The sequence below is a fragment of the Scatophagus argus genome, chromosome 12, assembly GCF_020382885.2.
Source record: "Scatophagus argus isolate fScaArg1 chromosome 12, fScaArg1.pri, whole genome shotgun sequence".
Classification (NCBI taxonomy): Eukaryota; Metazoa; Chordata; class Actinopteri; family Scatophagidae; genus Scatophagus; species Scatophagus argus.
This window is the reverse complement of record NC_058504.1, coordinates 11,868,301-11,890,990: the sequence shown is the minus strand read 5'-3', so window position 1 is coordinate 11,890,990 and position 22,690 is coordinate 11,868,301. Positions and strand designations below refer to the sequence as shown.

General features: G+C 43.6%; 1 protein-coding gene across 7 annotated transcripts; it reads right to left on the bottom strand.

Annotated features, from left to right (window-relative positions):
• Positions 1-3,766: 3,766 nt before the first annotated feature.
• On the bottom strand, positions 3,767-22,086 carry LOC124067818 (catenin delta-1-like). Of its 7 annotated transcripts, none has more exons than XM_046405455.1 (22): positions 21,754-22,086; positions 16,581-16,704; positions 15,399-15,562; positions 13,007-13,075; positions 12,790-12,909; positions 12,298-12,554; positions 11,929-12,210; positions 11,575-11,815; positions 11,240-11,462; positions 10,935-11,127; positions 10,701-10,818; positions 10,434-10,587; positions 10,182-10,199; positions 9,035-9,103; positions 8,637-8,764; positions 8,384-8,534; positions 7,988-8,180; positions 7,486-7,694; positions 7,350-7,391; positions 7,164-7,231; positions 6,863-6,968; positions 3,767-5,634 (listed from the first exon to the last, which is right to left on the bottom strand). In XM_046405455.1, exons 3-21 carry the CDS (start codon positions 15,555-15,557, stop codon positions 6,909-6,911), a joined length of 2,754 nt encoding a protein of 917 aa, XP_046261411.1. In that variant the 5' UTR covers positions 15,558-15,562; positions 16,581-16,704; positions 21,754-22,086; the 3' UTR covers positions 3,767-5,634; positions 6,863-6,908. The 7 variants fall into 7 exon arrangements, with proteins under 7 accessions (XP_046261411.1, XP_046261412.1, XP_046261414.1 ...); XM_046405456.1 differs by having other exon boundaries at positions 21,922-22,086; XM_046405458.1 differs by lacking the exon at positions 6,863-6,968.
• Positions 22,087-22,690: the final 604 nt, after the last annotated feature.

Below are 22,690 nucleotides of genomic sequence, written 5' to 3'. Positions count from 1 at the left end.
GACCGAGGAATATGAATAAACACACGGACAAGGTGTTATTCTCATCTATCTGTTGTTTCGTACACAGCTGCCAGTCTGCCTGTCACCCCCTGCTTCCCTGTTTGAGTATAAAATATGTGATGACAGTGAAAGCACAAGATGCATTTGCAAGAATATCAAAATGTCACAGTAATCCAGACTAATCCACAATAACCCAGGTATTTTAACATTTTTTTTCAATATGTTAAGATGACAGTTGTGATGACAAATGGTTTTCATGATGTAGTACGTCAAAATAAATGTCTTTATAGTAAAGTTTGGTTGGGATTAATAAGAAAGAAGAAAGCAGAAAGCACAGTCTGTTACTGTGAGCTGCTGTTTTTACAGTGGTGTTCCTGGAAAGTTAAAGGTCCACATTTTTGACTCCTAAAGAGCAAAACGACCTCTGAAGTTGAGCAGAAGCTAATGAGCTATGCAACTGAGTTCGACAAATCAAGTTGGTTTCTTAAATACTTTAAAGTACCAAACTCCCTCTCTTTGCTTTCCTGGATAGCGTTTGCTTGCTGATCCACAGCGGACAGATAGAAGCACAAAGCATCTATTTTGCACTAAACGGATTGTAAATTTGGATGATTGTCACTTGATTTGTTTAACTCACACTTCTGAAACCTCATATAAAGGTCAGGGAAAAGAGCTCAAGCCTTAACATCCAGAGTCACAGACTGAAACACGGGCCAAACACACATCATCAGTGATTTGTATCAGACAGCCACATTTTCTTATTAAAACACTCCTTGTGAATTATATATTTTACAGCTTTTTACAAAGGGCCTTTTCTTTGTGTACGATTTTGACAATTCCTGTCCAAAAAGATTGTTCCAAAAAGGCACCGCAGAGACAACCTAAATAAATAAATTACAGCACTTTTGAACTAAAAAGGTTGTTTTATCTCCATGGCCCAGATTGATATCCATGTTCATAAGAAGATAAGCAAGACCACCCAGTATTCCTTTCTTATTTTGCAACCAGTAACATAACCAGTGGGGTTTGGTGAAAGGACAGACAGGGGACACAGAAAACAAACCAAATTGAATTACTCATATAAATAGACAAAGTATCAGTCTGTATCCTGTCAATAGCACCGAGACCTGGTGAGTCCTTCTTGCTCATATCCACAGCAAGAACAAAAAAAGTCCTCCATTTGTACACAAACGGTTCACATTGTCTCATTGTCTCTGTGCAGTTCAACTAGGACTTGCTCAAAAGATGAAGAGGGGACCCGACTGAGCACCTTGGCAGGCGCTGGAAAGTCCTGCCGGTCTGGAGTGGGCCGGGGCCAGCGCTCGTTAAATTTGACAAAGAAGAGCGGGTCTTTGAAGGGCCCCCCGTAGATGATGGCTTGCATCAGGTAGACGAGTGCCACGACCATGAAGCTGATGAGGAAGAAGGGGATGAAGGGCCTCAGGTGGAGCCAGGCCACCCAGAAGCCGTAGCCCAGGCCGCCCTGCTTCCCGGTGTGGGAGGTGTGGCGGGAGGAATCCGGGGCCGGAGTGCGATCAGGGGACTCGTCATCTGAGTTTGAAGAGGACGGACTGGGGACCCCGAGTGAATCCATGAGTTACAAGGCGAGACAGTTCTTACAACTGTTTGTACTCACTTTTCTGCACAAACCAGCTCAAAGGATCGTAAGGAAGGAGGACCACGCTTGATATCCCAGAGGTGTGCTTTCCCTTCCATATCATGTGGACTCAGCGTCATGGATCTGGTCCCGCATTCCTCACACAACAGTCATTCTTCACCAAACATGTGCTATATTCCTTTGGTCTTATCCTCCCAGCAGGCCCCCCTGCTTAGACCCTGTTTCTATTTGAGCTTGAGGGAGCGACGGAGAGGGAGAACAGCGAGAGCAGCTCTAAATAGATCTGACACCGACTGGCAGGACGCTGGGAGGGAGGGAGAATCTGCTGCGTTTGTTGGTCTCAGGTTTAAGTAAGGGTGAGTGTGTGTACACGCAGTCAATGACTAACACAGACATGCACACACACTTGTCACTCAGATATGTGCGCTTGCTTCACCTTGAGAGCAAAACTGTTTATGTCTCATTGCACTTTATCAGCCGTGGTAAGCGCAGCTGTAGGATTTTTATTAAGCTACATAAAGTTAGCACTTGTTACCAGGGTTTTAGCCGGGGGTTTAGACAGACTGAGGTCAAAAGTCCTCAAAAGCACCACCAACTCTTCTCTCTTTAAATATTTGGATTTTTCATCTTTCATTTTCATTATATTGCCTGCTATGAAGGGCTTAATGCTGCTTCAAACCCACAGCCACACACTGCAAGGTAGCAAATCTGTAAGGAAGCTTTATGGAGATGAGTATGAAACCTTAAAGGTTCATGTTTTTCAAATCTGTTTGAAAACAATACTCAAATGTGCAACTTTAATTCAGGAGCCGTTTGTCGTTTCATCTCCAGACAAGCCGTGAACAGTTTCCTTCCTAACAAAACAAACAAACAATCAGGGACAGAAACGCTCAGCCCACACAATCTGTTTAGTCAGTGCAAAATCCTCTGTATGTTTTTTACGATTCCTGTGCTGCAAATCACAAAGAAAACACCCGAAGACTGACTGTCCTTAAGCACCAACCCCCTCAAGAAATCAGGCAGTTTGAAAGATGGTATTGAGTGTTTGACCGGACCTTGTGGTTTGTTTACTACTAAAAAATTGGTCAGATATTTCACAATTTAAAGCAGCTTTTCTAACAATCAAAACAGAGACATGACATGTTTACAGTCCTCAGTGTGAAGTATTTGGACAGCAACAATAGTGACACAGTACTTGTCCCAGTTTCTTTTTGAATGTCTTTGGGTCTTTTTTTTGTTGTTGTTGTTTTTCTTCTTGCTTCAATGTTCAGGAGAAAAATAAAACTGCAGTACGATGAAAAGACAGCAAAAAATCTGCACGTTCAGATAGAAAACCTTGATTGACAAAGAGCCATATATATATTTTTTTATATATATATATTTTATTATTTTATTGACAAAAACTTGCCCTTTTCCTTTTTTTGTTTTTAAAATCGTGCATGTTGTTATTCTCCTCACATCCCCGTGAGACACGACCCCGCCGTCCACATCACCAGCCACGGCCCTGCGTCTTTAAACTCATCTCGGTAGTCGAGCGAGCGTGACGACGTTTTCCCACTTTAACAGCGGCTACGCTTATATTTCAAGGAACGTTTAAAATTGCGCCACTTTGCGCGGGTCACGCATCACAAACCTGACTAATATCAAACTTTCACACTCTGACTTGCACTTCGAGCCCTCGTGATCCAGCAGCTGCTTGTCCATCAGCGCGGGGATGCATTTCAGACGCGCCGCATACTGGACATGCTGAGACAACTCGCACGTACTGGTACAACCCTCGCGTGTTCCTTCGACATGTCTCGCGGCTGACAAAACACGCGCACACGACAGCCATACCCTGTCAGCATGCGTAACGGGAGACGACGGCAAAGCTGAGAATGTCAACACTTTAAAGTCTTTAACTGTGCTATCGTGGATAATCGGCTTTATGTCCGAGACTCTTCAATTGAGAGATGAATGTGTTTGTAGTGAGAGCAACAAAAACAAAACAAACCGAAGGGTCACGTTTGCATGTCCGCTGTTTGCCTTAACAAGGGATGAAGTGACCCGGATGGACGGCCTCTCTTTAATTAGACGTGTTTATCTACATGATGAAGCAGTCCTTCCTCACCTCCCAACACCACATCAATCACACGCTGCCAAATCCTGTCTAAGAAAAGATCTTTATTTATATATAAAAAAACAAAACAAAAACAACAGCATTACCAGTTACATACTTTACTGAAAAAAAGCAACTTCTCAGAGGCAAGGCAGGTAATGAATGGTACATCATAATTTTACATGGATAGGCAATATTACAAATATATTGTGTGTGGAGAGTAAAAACAGAAACAATGATAGGTCTCTTTTGCCTTAAAAACAACTCGGCGATAAACTGGGAACTAAAAAGATAAAACAAATTGCATAATGCTCTCACCCGCCACTCCCGCACATACAAACCTCCCCCCAAAAATAAAAACAGCAACAAACCAGACACAAAGTGAAAAAGAGCAACAAATAAAAACAAGGTAAAAACAAATGGATCACAGACCAGAAAAAAAAAAAATAAAATAAATGTGCTTTTAATCCACCTCTAAAATTAAATTAAACGTCAGTCTTTTCCCAAATCACTTGAGCCTCCTCTGAGCGAAGAAGACTCGTACGTGTTTTTATTTTTCTTTTCGTAAAATGGCACACAATGAATGCCAACGCAAACAACCAAAAGAGCAAGTAGTGATTTTTTTCAGAAAATTCAGATTTAAAGTAGAAATAATTATTCCAAAGATCTTCCTGAAGTGTTAGTTGAAGGTTCTGCCTTTAGTGGGAATCAGTTACAGTACAAGCAGGAATGTTTTCTGAAGCAGCAAGTTTTAGTGGGTTAGTAGTGTTATGTTCCCAGCTTCACATTTGAGTACCAGGTTTGATGTGTCGCACTGGCTAAATCCAGACAGAAAAGTCAAAATGCAACAGCTCAAAATGTTATTCTTTTTACCTTTGGGCAAAAAAAACAAACAAATAAAAAAAAAAAGTTGGAAATTAAGGTATCAAGAACATAAAGAGGCAGTTGGTCCATAAAAACTAAAATAACAACAGAAAAAACAACGTTTACAGTCACAGGAGTAGAAGCACATGATAAAAACAGACAACAGGAACGGATGAAATAATCAACATGTGGTCTTATGGGTCTGGTCCATGCTCACACACACGCTCGCACACTACAAGGTCCATAATTCATTTTACACACACGCACGCACACGTTCGCTGTATGACAAATATACACACACCCTGCCCTTTCATGTCTACGCTTGTGCTCGTCCCAACCGAGAGAAAATAACTCTAGACAGGAAAATAACTCCTATATAAACAACATTCTCAATCTACAGGGCGGCCGTCCGTCTGCCGGCTCGTCCCAACCTCCCAACGGTCCCAGTGAAGGGACAATTTAAATTAATGAGCCAAAACTAATGCAGTCATCCCATTTTTCTTTTTATATACAGTATATTTCCTACACAGAATAGAAGTCTACGTACAAATTCGTCATCAGGATGCGGGTGTTGGCAGCATCATGTTGACCATGACAAAGTTTACCAAAATGCTGACTACTGCGAGAGAGAAAAAAAAAAAAAAACATGCAGGATGAAAACAGCAGAATTAAAATGATTGTCAAAAAAGGTGATTGCCTTTACAGAAGAATTATAATTTTTTTAAAAAAAAGGAATATATATTTCTGTTGCTACAATTTTGAAAGAATTCAAAGGTGTGTATGTATCACTATGTGTGTGTGTGTGTGTGTGTGTGTGTGTTGCACGACACGTTTTGCCTGCAGCCACACACAACCACTTTCTTTGGATGCCAACCCTCATCTTCTAATCCCATCAGTGTGGTGATAGAGAGAGAAAGAGAGTAAGGGAGGAGGAGGAGGAGGAGGGGGGGGGAGACAAGAGGGGGAGAGAGTCTGTGCATCTGGATCTTCTCTCCTCAGTAGCAGTGGTAGGGCAGGGACGGCCCAGTCTGGGTGATGCACACTATCAGTTTTTCTGGAGGAACGGAGCAAAATATGCAGGTTAAAACCCAATCAGAGCACAAACGCACAGAAAACAAAATGTGGGTAATTTTCACAGTAAACAAAGAGGTAACACAAGGACTCGTTATGTGGTATAAGTATGGCACGCCACACAGTAGTGCTGTCATAATAACCAGATGTTCTCTAAAACTTTAATACCAATATAAAGCTTAAATGAGTTTAGTTTGATTTAACTGTATTAAATCCTGAAATCAACTCTCTCCCTCTTGTTCATAAAGCTTTTATGTGTAGAATGATCTGTTCATGGCTGCTGGTAAAACATAATAACATCAGGGATTGATATAAAGAAACAACAAGACTGATGTAATAAATAACAGGTTATTATATCAGAGTAAATGACTTTTAAATACATGCAGTTTGGTTCATTACTCCTCCACAATCTCAACTAATCATTCATCTAATTTTATTTTCTTGTTTAATACTAAATCTCAAACCAAAAAAAAACCCAAAACCCTCCATTCCAGTGCATTATTATTATATTTTTTTATTTTGTATTTTTCTATGGTGCACAGGAGAAAGAAAAATCTGGAGTCAAATTCCTTCTATGGTCACATGTACTTGGCAAATAAAGCTGATTCTGATTCTGTGTGCACATGTTGTTGTAATACCCTGCATTGCCACAAGAGGGCACTGAAGCACAAATCACAGTCCACTGGCAACAAGCAACGAAGGAGCCTGAGCAGAGGACTCACGTCTCAAAAAACAGTCCATTTAAGTAGCTGCTGCTCCAAGATGTGCAAAACTATTTTGGAAGTAAAAAGATCTCAACAAATGTAACCCCAAAACCTCTTTTGTAAAAGTTACAAAGCTTTTCGAATCTTTGGTGTTGGAAAAGTTGTATTTTTTTGTCAAAATTATTCACAGTGCAGATATAATGACAACACTACAGCACAAACAATAGTTATTATGCTGAGATTTTAAATCCTAAATTATCAGACTTGGGTTCATCCCTACACCGACAGAATGTGTGGAACACGACGCACAAGGAGCACCTTGCAGCATACTATACCAGCATGTACGCATCACATGACGGCATCATATAGTTTCAATCCGTACAGTACAACTCAACCAGCGTTTCAGTACACCATCAGAGACAGAGAACAGGTTTCACTGAGGGTTTGAAGTTACAAGAGACAAAGGAGCTCATAGTCCATGCAGGACGAGAGGTCAGTCGGACATACCATGCGGTTACATGCAGAGGGAGGGTAGAGGGGAGGGGGGGTGGGGCTAACCATCGTAGGAGTCCAACACGGGCAAAGAGCCTTTTCTGCCCCCATACAGCCCTCGCTGAGAGACAACCAGAGAAAGAAAGAGAAAAAAAAGGGACAGGTGGTGAGTGTGAGGAAAAAAATAAAAAAGATGTCAGTAATAGCCATGTTTTAAAGGCTGCAAAAGGTTGAAGTCAGGAAATATTCACAGTGGTGCAGGAGATTATGGGTTAGTGTAGTTAAAGTGAGGATGTGTGACACTGATTCAAAGTACCGGTAAAGTGTCTGTGGTTTCATCCAGAGTGTGTCTCCTCTCCCTCTGGTCCAGTGTAGAGTACGCCTCTGTGGAAATAACATGGCAAGAATGGGGGATGGGTGAGGAGTCATACAACATCTCATCTTGAAAAATCACATTTTCTATAACTTGGTCTTGATGAGCAGTCAAGCTAAATTTACTAACCAGGGCCAAGGTCATTTAGTGGAATCATGTCCCTCTTCTCTCCTAAGATGAGGACGAACAGAGTGCCAAATTAAAAACAATCAACACATGAGTTTCACATATGCACACAAATCTAAATCATTTCTTTTACGCCGACCTCTGTCTAGCAGTGGTGTGGTGCTGTCTTCATAGGTGCCATTGGCACGGGTGCTCGGCCCGTTGGTGGTGCTCGTGTTGGGGTTGAGGTTGACCATGAAGTCTGTCTTCTTCCAGCCGTCTTTTTCGAGAGGTCGGCGCAACTCCTTGTGGGCCCAGACGAGCTGCAGCACCTGGCCGGCTCCCCGCACCTCTCGATCTGAGCGTTTGCTGTAGAATATGCACATGAACACACAGATACGCTCACACATTTACCACTAGTGTGTTTTAGTGTTATATATTATGTTTAGGATTCCTCGTGCGTTTGTTTGCAAGGATGGTGCTGACAAAAAGTGCAAATGTATTTATCATAAACTGTGCAAAAACATGCCTTTCATCTGCCTTAATGGCATAAAAAATTATCTGTCTCTTCTATAAGCCACGCTTAAGCTGGTTTGCAAAAAGCTGCACTCATACCATTTATTACTTATAAATCCTTAGCTCACTTTGTAGAAGACACTTACCCGTCCTTGTTGATGAGCACCAGCCTCTCAATGCCCTGCGTGGCTCGGAGGGTCTTTGCCGCCTCCAGACTGTTGCCTAGCACCTCAGCGAGTGTGCTTAGTACGGACACCACGGTCTCCTCTGACAGAGCGCGCCCAGACTGACTGTGACCTGCCGGCAGGTTAGCCACAAGGTGAGGCATCGCATGCAAACCTGCAGGAGAAACAAAGTGTGGTTCAGTCGTGATACAAACGCTAACATCCAAAACAAAGAGCCCAAAAAAGTTGCACACATTTGCCAAAGAGCATCAAATGTTGTATTTAGCTTTCATTTGAACAACAGGCAGCTAATGAGAAGTTACATTCTGTAAGATTAACTGAGTATTTTTCAGCTCATTTTGGATCGAACATCCACACCTAGAAGTTCGCAGTTACGGTTGTCGATGGCGAGGTTTCTCAAGGCTCCGGACATTGCCCGAACCACACGGTCATTGCCATGAGCCAGCAGCTCTGCCATCATGGGAAGACCCTTCTCCAGACGCACGGTGGCCCGGATGTACCGACCATACTAAAGAACGAGCAGATAGAGAGGGAGCAGAGAATATCACATTGACAACAGGTCTGGTTCACCACTGAGACACGTTACTAATAGTTTCATGAAGGTACTGACAGTCCATCGGCCAGCACACAGGTTCTGGATGGCGCCGGCAGCAGCCTCCAGCACCGACGGGTTCTTGCTCTCTTTGAGCAGCGATGTGTAAACACGAACCACCTCTGGTTGGAACAAGAGCTCGTAACCTTAAGTTGACCCAAAGAGAGGAAGGTTAGTTTGACAAACTTCTACATTTGCGCTGGAAACAGATAAAGCCTAAAGTTACTTCTCCCAGGAAGGCTTGGTTTTGTGAAAATTTTCAAATTGAGCCTTAGTCATTAGTCTATTAAAAAACATGTTGCAGCATCATTTGGAGATTAGTTTAAAGCATAAATGCATTAAAAACCTGCTTTAGAATCCAATGAATAGCCAGTAGATAATTATAGACAGTTTGAATGGAAAAGGGACATGCTTACCTTGGGCAGGTGTTGTCCTCTTTGGAATGTCAACCTGATCTCCACTCCCATCGTCCACATCCTTCTTTCCTGTATCAAAATTCAAATAAAAAGCGAGAACGTGAAATATTAGGATGAAGAAGCAACACACACAAGGTGAAGTTTGTTGAGATGAGCAGTTGGTTGTCCTCAGTCCTCTTTGGTTTAACCCTGATTCCAATAAAGTTGGGGGGCTGTGTAAAACAAATCCCTTGCGGCCCATGTACAATTAAAGGAACATATTTGATATGTGGACTCATCAGACCACAGCGCACTTTTCTACTTCAGTCCATCTCAGATGATCTCAGGGCCAGAGAAGTCGGCGGTCTTTCCAGACTTTGTTGATTGATGGCTTTTGCTTTGCATGGTAGAGTCTCACAATCTTCCATTTCTAGATGTCTTTATCTTTACCAATGATGGTAAAGAGTGTGTGTTTTTTGGCCTTGTCCCTTATGTGCAACGATTCCTCTGGATTCTCTCAACCATTTGATGATAATATGGATTGTAGATGGTGAAATCCAGAAAATCCTTCAACTATGCATTGAAAACAGTTGTTATTAAACTGACTATTTGCCCACACAGCGGTTTGCAAAGTGGTGAATCTCGCTCCATGTGCTGAGCCTTGCTAGGATGTCCCTTTCATGCCAAATAATGATACTATCACCTGTTACAAATGAACCTGTTTACCTGTGGAATATTTCACTACTTTTCCTGTGTTTTGTTGCCACTGTCTCAACTTGTTTGAAACATGATGCAGGGATCAAAGTCAGAATAAGCATTTACAAAATACAATGAAGCGGATGAGGTAAAACTTCTATTAAGTGAATTGAGTAAATGTCAAATAGGATCTGCAAATCATCTCATTCTGTTTCACTTACCCTTTACAACAGCATCCCAACCTTTTTGGAATTCAGGTTCTACATTGTTATATGAAATGTGACCATGCAACCAGTGGAACGAGCGCCGTGAACATGCAGTGATGTTGGCGTGACATCATGCTCATGAACTGGATGTGAATTCAACAGTGTTACGTCTCCAGTGAAGTATTATTCAAGGTCAGCAACAGGAGCAATAAAAGAGCGGTCAATGTTTTCAAAAGTTCATGAGAACACCAAGTGGAGAATCTTACCTTTGGAAAACCACTCATCTAAACAGAGCAGAGAGAAACGAGCAAGTGAAGGAGGGCGGGAAGAAAGATGGGGGAGGGAGTACGAGGAAGGAGAGAGAAGAGTAGAAGGAGAGGAAACAGTGGTAGAGTGTGAAAAACAGCGACAGGTGCTTCTGCCACCAACAAGCTCAAACCCACCAGCAGCTGCCCATCTTTCAACAGCAAATCTCTCAAGACACAGTGCAACTCCAAGCTTTGACAGCTGACACTGACCTTTGCCCTTTCGAGAGCCAAAGCAGCCACCTTTGTTAGCAGGCGCTGGCCCCTGGTTGACGGGGGCGGTCTCTGCGTAGCGCTCGCTGCCGGGGACTTCACGATGAACCTGATAGGACAGATTCCTCAAGAGGCAGACGCAGTTCTCCGTCAACTGCAGGAAGAGAAGAGAAAGATGGAGGAGGAGTACAAAAGGCATACTGGTTTCATGAGATTTGAATTGAGACAAAGATAAAAATCGGTTATCCGTCTCAAGTTAACAGGTACCTTATTATCCACATCTTTGCGGTAGATCTGTGTTTGGACAATGTACATGAGTGAATCCACCAGTCCTGTGCACTCCCTCAACTTTCGCCGGGCCTCGCTGCGCTCTGAACTCACATTCCTGTTGGAAAGAGGGAGAAGCTGAGCACATAATGCCATGTTTTCTTCCCCCAAATAATTCTCTCCTTCTCATTCTTGGACTTCTCTCTGGTTTCCATCCATTGATCCCTTACATACCTAAGGCAGCCAGCAGTGTTGGTCAAGGCGGTCTCCCACTCCAGATGGCGTGGTTTGCAGCCGTCCTCTGCTACGCAGCTCCCTCGCTCCCAGCCGGAGTGAGGAACGATCACCTCGTCAGCTAGGGCATGCAGGGCGTGGTCCACGATCTCCATCTTTACCGAGTCGTGGGACGAGAGGTTCCACAAGGTGCCTGTGATGATAGAATTAATGCCGTTACCATTGTTTCATTCACTGGTGCCTCATCCATCTTAAAAGAACAAAACACACAAAAGATCTTTATAAGCATCATATGGTGCTGATACCTGTGATGGTGTCAGTGAGGTCCTGGTCGTGAGTTTTTCTCAGTAACCTGACCAACGCGGGCACTCCGTCACAGTTCTTAATGGCGATTTTGTTGTCTTGATCTCGTCCAAATGAAATGTTCTTTAGAGCTCCACAGGCCGAGTGGTGCACCTCCTTGCTGGGGTGGTCCAGCAGGCACACCAAGGACGGGATGCCCTTCAAGCGACGCACCTCTGACTTAACCTGGACAAACGCAAAATTATCAAGCTCATATTAAAAACTGACCGAACACCCACAATACAAAAATATTATTGAATTATTGTTATTCTGCATTTCAGTATAACCATTGTTTCACCTTATCATTTTTGAATGTGAGATGCTGGAGGAAGGCGGCAGCGTTGGTCTTGACAGGGTCGAGGCGGTAGTTCAACATGGCGATGACCTCTGGCAGCTCTGGCTGCCTCCATGTTGTTGGAGGACCCTTTCTCAGTGTGCTGTCCAGTGAAGCCATGCTCCCTCTCTCCATTGTCATTGGAACTCCCCAAGCATAAGGGTCAACTCCTCCCATGTCACTGTCCAAAGTATCCTCACAGCTCCTGTACATTGCAGAGAGAGAACACCTGTCAGGTATGTGACACACACCTGTGGGTCTGACCAAAAAAAAGAAAAAAAAAAGATATAAGGCCCACCCAGTGCCTTTGTGTTTTACCTGAGTCTTCGTCTGTCCATGCCGCCGGAGCCGGGCCCAAGGCGTGGCATGGTGCCGTAACCCCCTGGATGCATGGGTGGGGGGCCCATGCCATAGTCATCGTATCCTACACTACGCTGGTCATCCTCCAGGCCGTAGTGACCTTGTCCATACCGCATCTCCAGCGCTGAGCCAAGAGCCCTCATCCCGCGGCTCACCTGGGGCTGTGCTGCATAAGGGTCGAGCTGCTGGCGACTTGGGGCTCGGTACCCGGAGTCCAGGGTTCTGTATCCATCAACAGGCCTTGAAAATGAAGGGAATGACACAGTGATGTGATATGAATTACTAAGACCAAAATGATGATGCATGCACATCGCGGGGGTCTCGTACCTGTAGCGGTCGTCCATGTGCGAGCCCCTGCTCAGGCTGGTGTATGCCTCTGATGGTGGGCCTCCCCGGTAGTCATCGTAACTCCCAACAGGGCCATAGTGGTAGTTTCTGGGCACTGTGGCTGTGGGATAGTCTACAGGCTGCCTGTAAGGACGGTCCAGTGTGGCACTGTAGCCGCCCATGCCAGGCACTGACAAGCCCCCGTCAATGGACATCGTGTCAGAGGGCAGGACTGTGCGCGAGATTGGTTTCTTCATCTGAGAGAGAGGGGGGGGGGACATGGAGATACAGATGATGTATTAAATAATCAAAGGATAATCAAATGGTGTAACATTCTTGGACTCGTGGCTAAATGTATGCTTCCATACCATTAAATTTAATGATTTCAACAAAAACAATTAAAACATCGCAATCTATTTCATTTTTGCACAAGCTTTTGCAGGTCTTTTTAAATATCTGAGTGTATCACGGTGCATGTGCCAAGTCTTTTACCCCATTGTCTGGCCGACGTGTTGTTCCCTCGTCTGAAAAGACCGAGTGTACTTCCTGGGAGTCATCCTCCGGTGTGTAGCTCTCATCGAGAGCGCCGTGTGCAGGGTCCACCATTCTGTACTGTAGCAGAGAAGACACAGCACATAATCATATATTTAAATCATTGAGCACTGACACTTAACTGCATAATGAAAAATGCTTTTTTAAAATCACATACTTGTGTGCCGTTTATGTACGAGTCAGCCAGTTTCAGTCGTTCTATGTCCGCATCCCCTAAACGCCCGTTCTGGACCGACAGAGAATAACACAATTGTGAAATACATAGTGTAAAATTTTTAAATATATTATTTTACAGGAACAACACATGAAAGGGAGGTTTGTGGCACAATTCCCTGCAGCCAGCGCTGTTGACTTTCTTACAGCCAACAGGATGATGCTGCTGCTGAAGCACACTCAGTGCTGACCAAACTGTTCAGGTGTGTTTATGGCTTGTGAATCACTGCCAGACATGAGGGTGGACTTTTCGAGACAGTCAACCTCAGACACTATCTCCTCCTGCTTTTCTTTGTCACATGATCAATGACTGTCACACTGTTTCCACCTAACCTTGAGTAATAGTCACTTTCAGGCTTCATAATTTCCTGTAATTTCCCAGTTATGGGACTAGTAAAGGATTATCTTATCTCTTATCTTATAACTGTAATCACCAACAGGGTTGAGGTGAATCACTGAACAACTGGGCTACTGTGGGAATCTTTATCAGCAGCTGTTCAACCACCCAGCACTACTATCACTTTCAGTATTTCTGTGACACTAATGCAAGAGAAAACATTGTCGTTAACCATATCAAACACTGACGATTACTTTTTAAACAGTAATAGGTCATACTGCACTTTATATTATGTCCACAAGGTGGCAGCGCTGTTGCCTGTACAGCAAGAAGGGGACACTTCCTCTACTGTTCCAAAAATACATTTACCAACAATTCTGTCACGGTTTTGGAGAAATGGACAGATTGTGAAGCTGGCAAAGCACATCACAGTGATCAGTATGTTTAGTCTAACATACCGTTAGCACAAGGCCCAAAACACAGATTCCTGTTTTCTTAGTCTTCATCCTGCAGCTGCCACACACACTAATCAACTAAGTCACATCCAAGGATTCAAAAAGATAAAACATGTCAACAAGCCCTTAAAGGAAGGGAAATATTTAGGAACACATTTTAAAACTGCTCTAATCGGTCAGCGTACAAACATGCCTCAAATGTCTACCTGAGTACGCCGTTGCCTGACCGAAAGTGTTACCTGAGACCAACAGGATACTCTCCTTTAATTGCTCTTTCAGGCCTACAAGCATTTAAGCACAGTTTCCCACACTGTGACAGTCAAGTTTGGTAGGATGGTAAAGACCTCATCCAATGAGATGATGGTGCTGTCAGATAAATCATATTTTATTTGTCAAAGCAATATGAACATGTACAAGACACAAGCTGTATAAGACTGTCTGAAAGGAGATGAATAAGAAAAATCATTCTACCTACATGCATTCACACCATCTGGCCTATCAGATGAAACACCGGTTAGCCGTCCGCTACCCTCAAATGAACTGCTGTCAACTTGGTGGCAGCTGCCAGGTTAGCGAGGGAAGGCGAGACAAGTAAATACTAATACTTCAATTCATATCTTCACTGCAATACTGAACACTGTACGCTGCAGACTTTCCTCACATCATGCAGGCCTACTCCCTTATGTGCAACACTACTGACAATAGTCAACGATAACAGTAACCTTAAACTGACAGCTACAGCGGTGTTGTGCTAACTGGCCTTAAAACTGAAAAGATCTGTTAATTTATCAGTTCATCTACTGACAGAAAATAAACTGGCAAACATGTTGATAACTGATTAATCATTTTGTGTGTCTTTTACCAAAAATGTACTGGTTCAAAGTAAATGAATCAATTAAATCAGTACACAGTTCATCAAGGTGCTTGCAATATCACGAATGTTCTTCAATATACAAATACAAACACAATATAAAAAAAATACATAGCAGGAACAACAGAAGTAATGAATTTTAGTTCTTGTTAAATGATTTAAATGACAATAAAAAAGAAGAAAGAAGAGACACTCCGGATGCAGGACTATGCGACACATGCACGACAGGCAACCGCATTTCATAACACGACATGCTGGAACAGAGAGAAAAATAACTGAAATTCCAGAGCAGTGTATAGGAGTGTGTGTGTGTGTGTGTCAGCGTGTATCCGGTGAGTGACAGTGCAGGCATGCTGACAGCAATGATGACCATCTCACGTATGTCAAAAGCATGTACAGGCACAAACTGATTGCTGAGATGAGGGATGAAAGACAGATGGACTTAGGAGATACAGAATAAACGAGCGCGCACGCAAACTTGCTGAGCGCTGGCGGAGAAGAGGCAGAGGCGTGGAACGGATGATTGATAGATGGACATGAGATAGTGAAAACTGTGAGGACTGGGTGGAGGAAATGGTGATCCGTGGATTGAATGATAAATGAAAATCCAAGGGTCATAAATGTCTATGAGAGACTCTGGGTGGGGATGTTAGGGTTTCTTTGGGAGTGTTACCTGTGTGTGAGGGAGGGGGCGACCCAGGGCCGAGGGGCTGGTGGCAGGGAGGCCCACTCTCCTCCTCTCCTCCTCCAGCGCCCGGGTCAGCTGTTCAAACTGCACCTCCTGCTCCCTGACTGACTCCAGCAGAGCCGCTGCGCTCTCACACTGCTCCATACACACTACATTGCCCCAGAGGGAAAGAGGGGGCGGGGGTGTTACACACATCCATACAGCCTCCAAGAGGGCGTCTAACAAAAACAAACACACACACACCTCTCCATACAAAGCATAGCAAGAGCTGGCAGGATGGAGAATTTTCTGAGCTGATTTTAAGCAGAAGGATTGTTTCACTGTAAATGATTTATCAGCCGACAGGTTTTGCCTGGTGACTCGGGTTAAGATCCCTTGTCAGAAACCTATTGGCACCGTTGGGATTGCACAACAGTGGAAACTTCTTTTGGGCTTAACTACGGCAGTCACTACCGTGAAGACATGCTTGTGGTTGAAACTCAGGCATGAAAACTTTCCTGGCCTAGACTCTTGTGTACAGCATCTATTCCTTTGCATGCATGTCATAATGCAATGTAAGACGCCACAATATCAGAATTCAAACTCCGATACAATAAGTGTATTGAAAAAAAAGATCCCACTCAACACCTCTGTCAATACCATGGCAAAAAATGCAAGAGACAATTAACAACGCTCAATAACATCAATATCGAGTTGAAAATCTGATCACTGTTTTTCAAAAGCTTTAGTGCCATCATATTTTTTAACATAATTTTAGTATAATGACGCACTCATTTAAGTTTTACCTTGCACTGAGGCTTGAAAGGTAGTGGTTTAATGGATCTACAATTGTCAAATTTGGTTCACAAAATCATGAGGAAAATGTTTAGGTTGATTTACCATCCTTCGAACAGCATCAGCTGAAAAATCAAAACACCAATTTTAAATCCAGTAAGTATTGCGTAGCCTTCGTTATAACTTTACTGATTTATTTTATATTTTTACGATTTTCTTCATGCATCATCGGCATAGTTAATGGCAATTCGGAGGACAAATAAAGAGGATGAGACGTGTTATCATGTTTCACATGAAGAAAGGCAGCCTTCTTACTTTGTGGAGGAAGCTTAACACCAATACACACAACACACACACATGCTCTCTACTACAGAGAAAATCAGAAATACACACCTTAACCTGTGGGCGTGGTTTGGTAGCACAGGTGAGAGATCACGCCAAGGTCAGATGCTGAGCCCTAGTTGCTCATGGGGAGAAGGTCACCGAATCACCAAGCCCAGAAACAGGAAGGAATGGACTGCAGAGGGAAAGAGAAGAGGGTGGAGGGAAGAGAAGAATAAGGGGGCAGAGGGAAAGATGTTACAGTAAAGCACGAAGGCACCTCTGCTAGAAAAACAGCAACATAGTGAGAATACCGTACAAGTGTGTCAACAGGCCTGCGTTTGCTCTGCGAGCTGTGAAAGCGCTACAAGAAAGACATACAGTAGCCTCAGCCTTTAGACACACCCTGTATTTACTCAACATTTGGCCTGTGCACGGCAGTTAGCTGCGGGCAGTTGACCAGCAAGCAGCTCTTTCTGGCCAGAGAAAACTGACTGTCAGCACAAAGAGAAAGAGAGTTTTAAAGATAGCAACATCCCTCAAGAACCATATGTTCTCTTATCAACTCATCCTTTCTTTTTTCTTCTAATTTCACCTCAGCTTTTTAGTTTTTCTTTCACTTTTTTCCCCTCTCTAATCAGTATTCTTCTCCCTCTGGCCCAACTTTGTCAGTCTGCTACTCTTATTTTCTCAACTTCACTGCCTTTCATCCCTCCCACCCCTACATCTCTCTGTTATCTTGGCTGTGCTCTGAGAGAAAGGCATTGTTATATCAGAGCCAAACAGGTGGAGACTCAGATCCCCTTATCTGTTGATACAGCCTCTGCTGCAGGAACCCAGCTCTCAGTCCGGGCTTCAAAAGGTGAATAAGCTCATGCACTGCCACAAACAGACACACACACACACACACACACACCTGCATGACCGGTTGGACAAGATTTTGGGGGGAGGAGGGTGGTTTCTCAATGTCTCTCTCTGTCTAGCCAACATGCACAGGCACACTTTTCTGAGAATGAAAGTTCACAACGATCTGGGGAACAAACAGGCGGCAGGTGTTCATCTGCGCAACAGTTTAAGTTTTAATGAGCACAAATAGAAAAACAAGCACAGGTGTAATGAGTTCAAGTGAAGATATGGTGACGAATGACTCACGGTTTCACCGGCAATAGATTGTGTAAACACAGAAAAGAAAAAAAAAAGCAAGGCCGACTCGATGACATCACCATTTGATAAACCTCAAACTATTACGACACCCTTTCGCTGGTAAAAGACAGCCTGCATAGGTTGTGTCTGTTCCGATATGTCTGTCAAATGAATGACAAATATGACTTTGCTTATTTTTGAGAAAAAAAAAAAGTCGGGTGTGCCCAGTGTGGGAAAACAGGGAGGAAAGTGGGATGACCTGATGAGAAAACGAGGAGTGGCTGAACCATGTTTCACAAGACAAAGGAATTTATGAAAACCAAAACCAGGATTTACATGCGGGATAAGGCAGCCTGACAGGAAAACATGATGTCACAGACACACTCACACAGTCTTTTGCTCAGTGGCTGTGGCGCCCCAGAGTCATAACCTCCCACCTGAGCGAATCACACACTTCTATCCTGTACCACAAATGCCTATATATGGTCATAGCCAGGACAAGGGCTGATTTTATCCACTACAGACAGACAGAGACAGGCAGAGTAAAAGCTGCAAACAAATAAGACAAGGGGAAAGTTGGGTAGTCTTTCAGGGGAGAGAGAGGGTAAGCTGGAACAAAAGGAGGGGGGGGGGGGTATGGAAAGGACTGCTGAAAACAAGATAAAAGATAATGTTGCATTCCTAGCATTGTCTCCCCACAAGCCCACCCAGTCATCCACGGTGAACCCTTAGCATGACATTGGCCAATAATCTCTTAGAGAACGGTGTTTACTGTTTGACCAAACCTCTTCTCATCTGGCATCTTTCCATAATTTAACACCAATGTAAATACTGTCATGCTAATCATGATTCATTAACAAGCTACACGCTATCTAATTTCAGTAATTAGCACAATTATCATTCTCACGAGATGAATTATAAACTGTGATTGGTATTTCTTGGCAAGTGTACTGAGGAATGTAATGTCAGAGTGTGTGTGTGTGTGTGTGTGTGTGTTTGTTGTAACCGCAGCCACAGGAGGGAATTTGCAGCTGTCAGTCCAGGAGGTCGGCAAAACAATAAGAAGTTTGTGCAACTGAGACCATGAACCCGAGTGTGAAATGAGTTGTGGGGCAAGGAGGACATTACTGAGCACCAGCGAATCTGTGCTTGCTTGTACACGCGCAATGAATTCGTAACACTCTGCCTTAAACTCATGACTTCTGTCGTCTTCCCTTCCACAGCTGTTAGTTTTAGCCTTGAAAGTCAGCAGTGAGTTTCGTTGAACAATGAAAACAATCAGTACAGTCCAATGCTTCCCCTCTTCCCCACTTCCTGAGAAACAGGATGTTATGGATTCGACATCAGAGGTGAATAAAAGGGACCCGACGACTACTTAAGCTCACCAAAAACCATTTCAACCATCTTCCTTAGAAGAACTGCTTGTGCCCAAAACCATGATAGCCTTAAGTAAACCAACTACTCGTGGTTACTTATGTATGGCTTCCTCCAACCACCATGAAGTGTTTATGTGGTGAAAATCCCCCATGGTCAACAGGTTGATCACAGAATGACTTCCACTTCCCATTTCTTCTAATACTGTTCTGCATCTGCCAATTTTTGTTCTGCTTTCATGAACATTTAGCAGCAATCGCTGTGTGTGAACTTGGCCGAATCATCACATGTTCATATTTTTATTTTCATAATGTAGTCTAGCCACTGAATCCTCGTGTACTAATTTTTTGAGGAGCTGAAACAATTAGCCCTACTCATATGGGATAATAGATTGTCTAAGGGCTGTTTATCAAAATAAAATACACAGGACATCATAATTTGTAATTTTGCCACTATTTTCTGACATTTAATCAAAAGTATGCCCCACAAAGCAATCCATAATGAAAATAACCCTTTTTTTTATTCTAATGTTTTTTCCTCTATCTCAAAAGTCTCCAAGAAAAGAAACACATTTAGAGCAAAAGTTAAATTGTTAAATTGTTAAGAAAGAAATAAAGAATGGACTGATGCATTTTTGTCACACATGCTTATCCTGAGACTTAATTCACTACACTACACTGAGTTTTTACATCCTGGGTGTGGGAATGAGAAAGCATAAAGTTATGTTCCGTTTATCCCAAACACGACAGCAAGAAAAGGTCAAAATGTCAAATATAGTGCCCTGAGGTCAACAGCAGGCACACACTCCATAACCATCTGATCAAGCCCTGACACACAACGAATCACACACGTCCATCTGATTCTGCAGCCGTCAGTCAGCATGACTCACTCACCCCTGTGAGAAGACTTCTGCAATTGCGCATATGTGACCGACAATGCAGCCTTTGTCGACTTAATGAGACACTGGTTAATGCAATAAGCATCTACACCTGCCACCGGCGGCCCAAACTCCCAGTGAAACAACACATTCACTGTCAAAATGCACATCAGTTCACACATGGAGGTAACTCACACTGTAGTTTGCTTGTAAGTCAGTGTGATGCCACCAACGCCGGTTTAAGCCGAGCGTGGCTTGTAATGGGATTGAGGCTTTAACCCACTAATCCACTTACCTCCTCAACACATACACATGATGTTAACATGCACGCACATACGTAGACACACACAGGTTAGGCCCTCTGCAGATTAACCTGCACACCTCGAGCGCGCAGACACAATTGCAGTCTGGGTTGGTACCATGCATCAACAATCAAACAATTACTTTGAGAGGAGAAGTCAATAAAGGTTGATATATGGGTCCTCACAGTCACACATGTTGTTATTAGTGGTGGCACCTGTAGCAGATTAAATCAGCCACAGCCCTGACAGAACTATACCTACGCACATACTGTATAAACATAAACCAGGGTAGCCCTAAATCCACAAAGAGGGCAGCGGCCTACATTGAAATACACGTCTGCATTAAACAGTTGGTTTACTTGTTCTCATTCAGACTGACAGTTATCCCCACCCTGGTGTTTTCCTACCAAAACAGGTTCACACAGGACTCACCGAACAGGTTCACGGGTCGACAAACTCAAAAATCCCAGCCTGCGTGAGAGACAACAACTGGAAGACGATCACCCAAAAGACACAATCCAAATACACAAAACAGGCTCATCGTATAAATGTCTTGCCAAACATGTAGGGAGGTCTCCAATTACCTTGAACTACACTCTTCTCTCCTGGTTTCCTTACCAATAATAACCGTGGAGGTGACGAAATCTACTTATCTGCTTAAACTGATAAAAGTGCTTCCGACAGAAAGACGCTTAAAAACGACGCAACATCAACGTTAAAGAAAGCAAACCCGGTCGACTTCAGTGCTGTAAATCCGCCTGACCGTCACGTTATCGTGTCAGTTCATATTCCCTTGCTGAACTCCAACACCCCTCCTTCTCTGCAGACCTTACCGTGAACCATCTGGAACCGTTAGCATGTAGCGTTTCTCCCATCTAGCAAAATCCCACAGACAGCACTGAATTAATTTGCTAACGTAATATAACAAATAGGGCAGGGGCGACGAGCATAACTCGCTCTTTAAACGATGCACAGAGACAACGACAATAAGACTCTCACGAACAAAGACTCGCGTATTTGAGCACTGAGTTGGTCGGTGACTGTGCTAACGCTAAAACCCATATAAATGACAATGTTGGAGATCAAATCAGCCCCGTTGGCTAGAATGCTCGCTCAGCACCCCTGTGACCTGGTTTGGCTGTCTTGCTACGTTAGCATCACAATAACCCACATAGCCACTGAGAGCGGTGCCAACCAACAACCAGGCTAGCGTTAGCATAGCAACCGCAGATTAGCCTCAAGTGCTGGAGGTAGCGTGTGTTGAGCTAAGCGGCAATTTGAGCTGATTTAGACGGTGATCTGCGTTTTAACCGTCGGTACCAAGCACTCTTTAGAATCAGTTATAACACTTTGCAGGAACGGTGGATCACCGTATGAACTTTTAACGATAGCATTGTTAGCTAACATTAGCATAGGAGAGTCGTGTTGCTGGTCTGTCGATGATGTGACCACTCCTTGCCAACGCTGCAGTGGACCCACTATCTATTTGGGGAAAAAAACGCGGCCCTCGCTTTATCACCCATCTGGTAACATTTATGAATTGACTCACCTGCTCGTGGAAAGTCTGTCCCGACCCCTTACAGACTATTCCGTTATTAGTGTGTTTTCTCCCCTTTTTTCCCCTCCTTCCCTGGGTTCTGGGTCAAGCTCGTTAAAAACGAAGCGACATCACCGAGTTTGCTATCAAAGAGAGGGCGGGCTCAACAAGCTGCTTTACCGTAAAGACGGCGCACACAGACTTCTTGATCTCATACAGGTGTTAGTCCTGCCACAAGTTTTCAGACCCAGACCCCAGCTGTTCACAAGCCAGTAGACAAACTGGAAAATATCGCCTTTGTGTTCCTGTCGAGATAATACACTCATATGAGCAAGCCTATGATTATGAAAGGGGAACACGGGGATTTAAATTTTAGGAAGAAAAAAAATAGGCTACCACCCACCGCCTCCTCTCTCCTCCCATTTATTTCCTTCTCTTGCTCGGCCTCACACACCACACACACAGTGATGTCATTTCATTGATTGCCCAAGAACAATAGCCTGAGCGGAAGCACCGTTTCTTGGGGAAGTACGGCTGCATTCCACACCAACACGACAAAACTACTGGTACATGAAACCACTGACCAGTGACCATCACGTCCTCCGCAACTGCCTGATCGGTAAATGGCATGACGGTAAAGATCATGTGTAGTCACTTGATTTAAATGACTCATGCCGTAACTAATTAGGAATCACTGCACGACCAACTTTAAAACACCACTCACGTTTGCGTGCGCAAAGTTTTCTCTAGATTTTCCAGCTTCTGTTGCAATTATTGTACTTTTAGTCCTGTCTAATGTCTAATATATTTCTGATGTTGAAGGCCTTTGGGTGAAAGCAAAAGCCAAACAAGTAGATGCCGGACAGACAACACTTTATAAAGTGGCCACGAAAGAGGAACAATGCGACAGTATGAGAAACCCGAGTCACAATAATCAATGGGAAGAAAA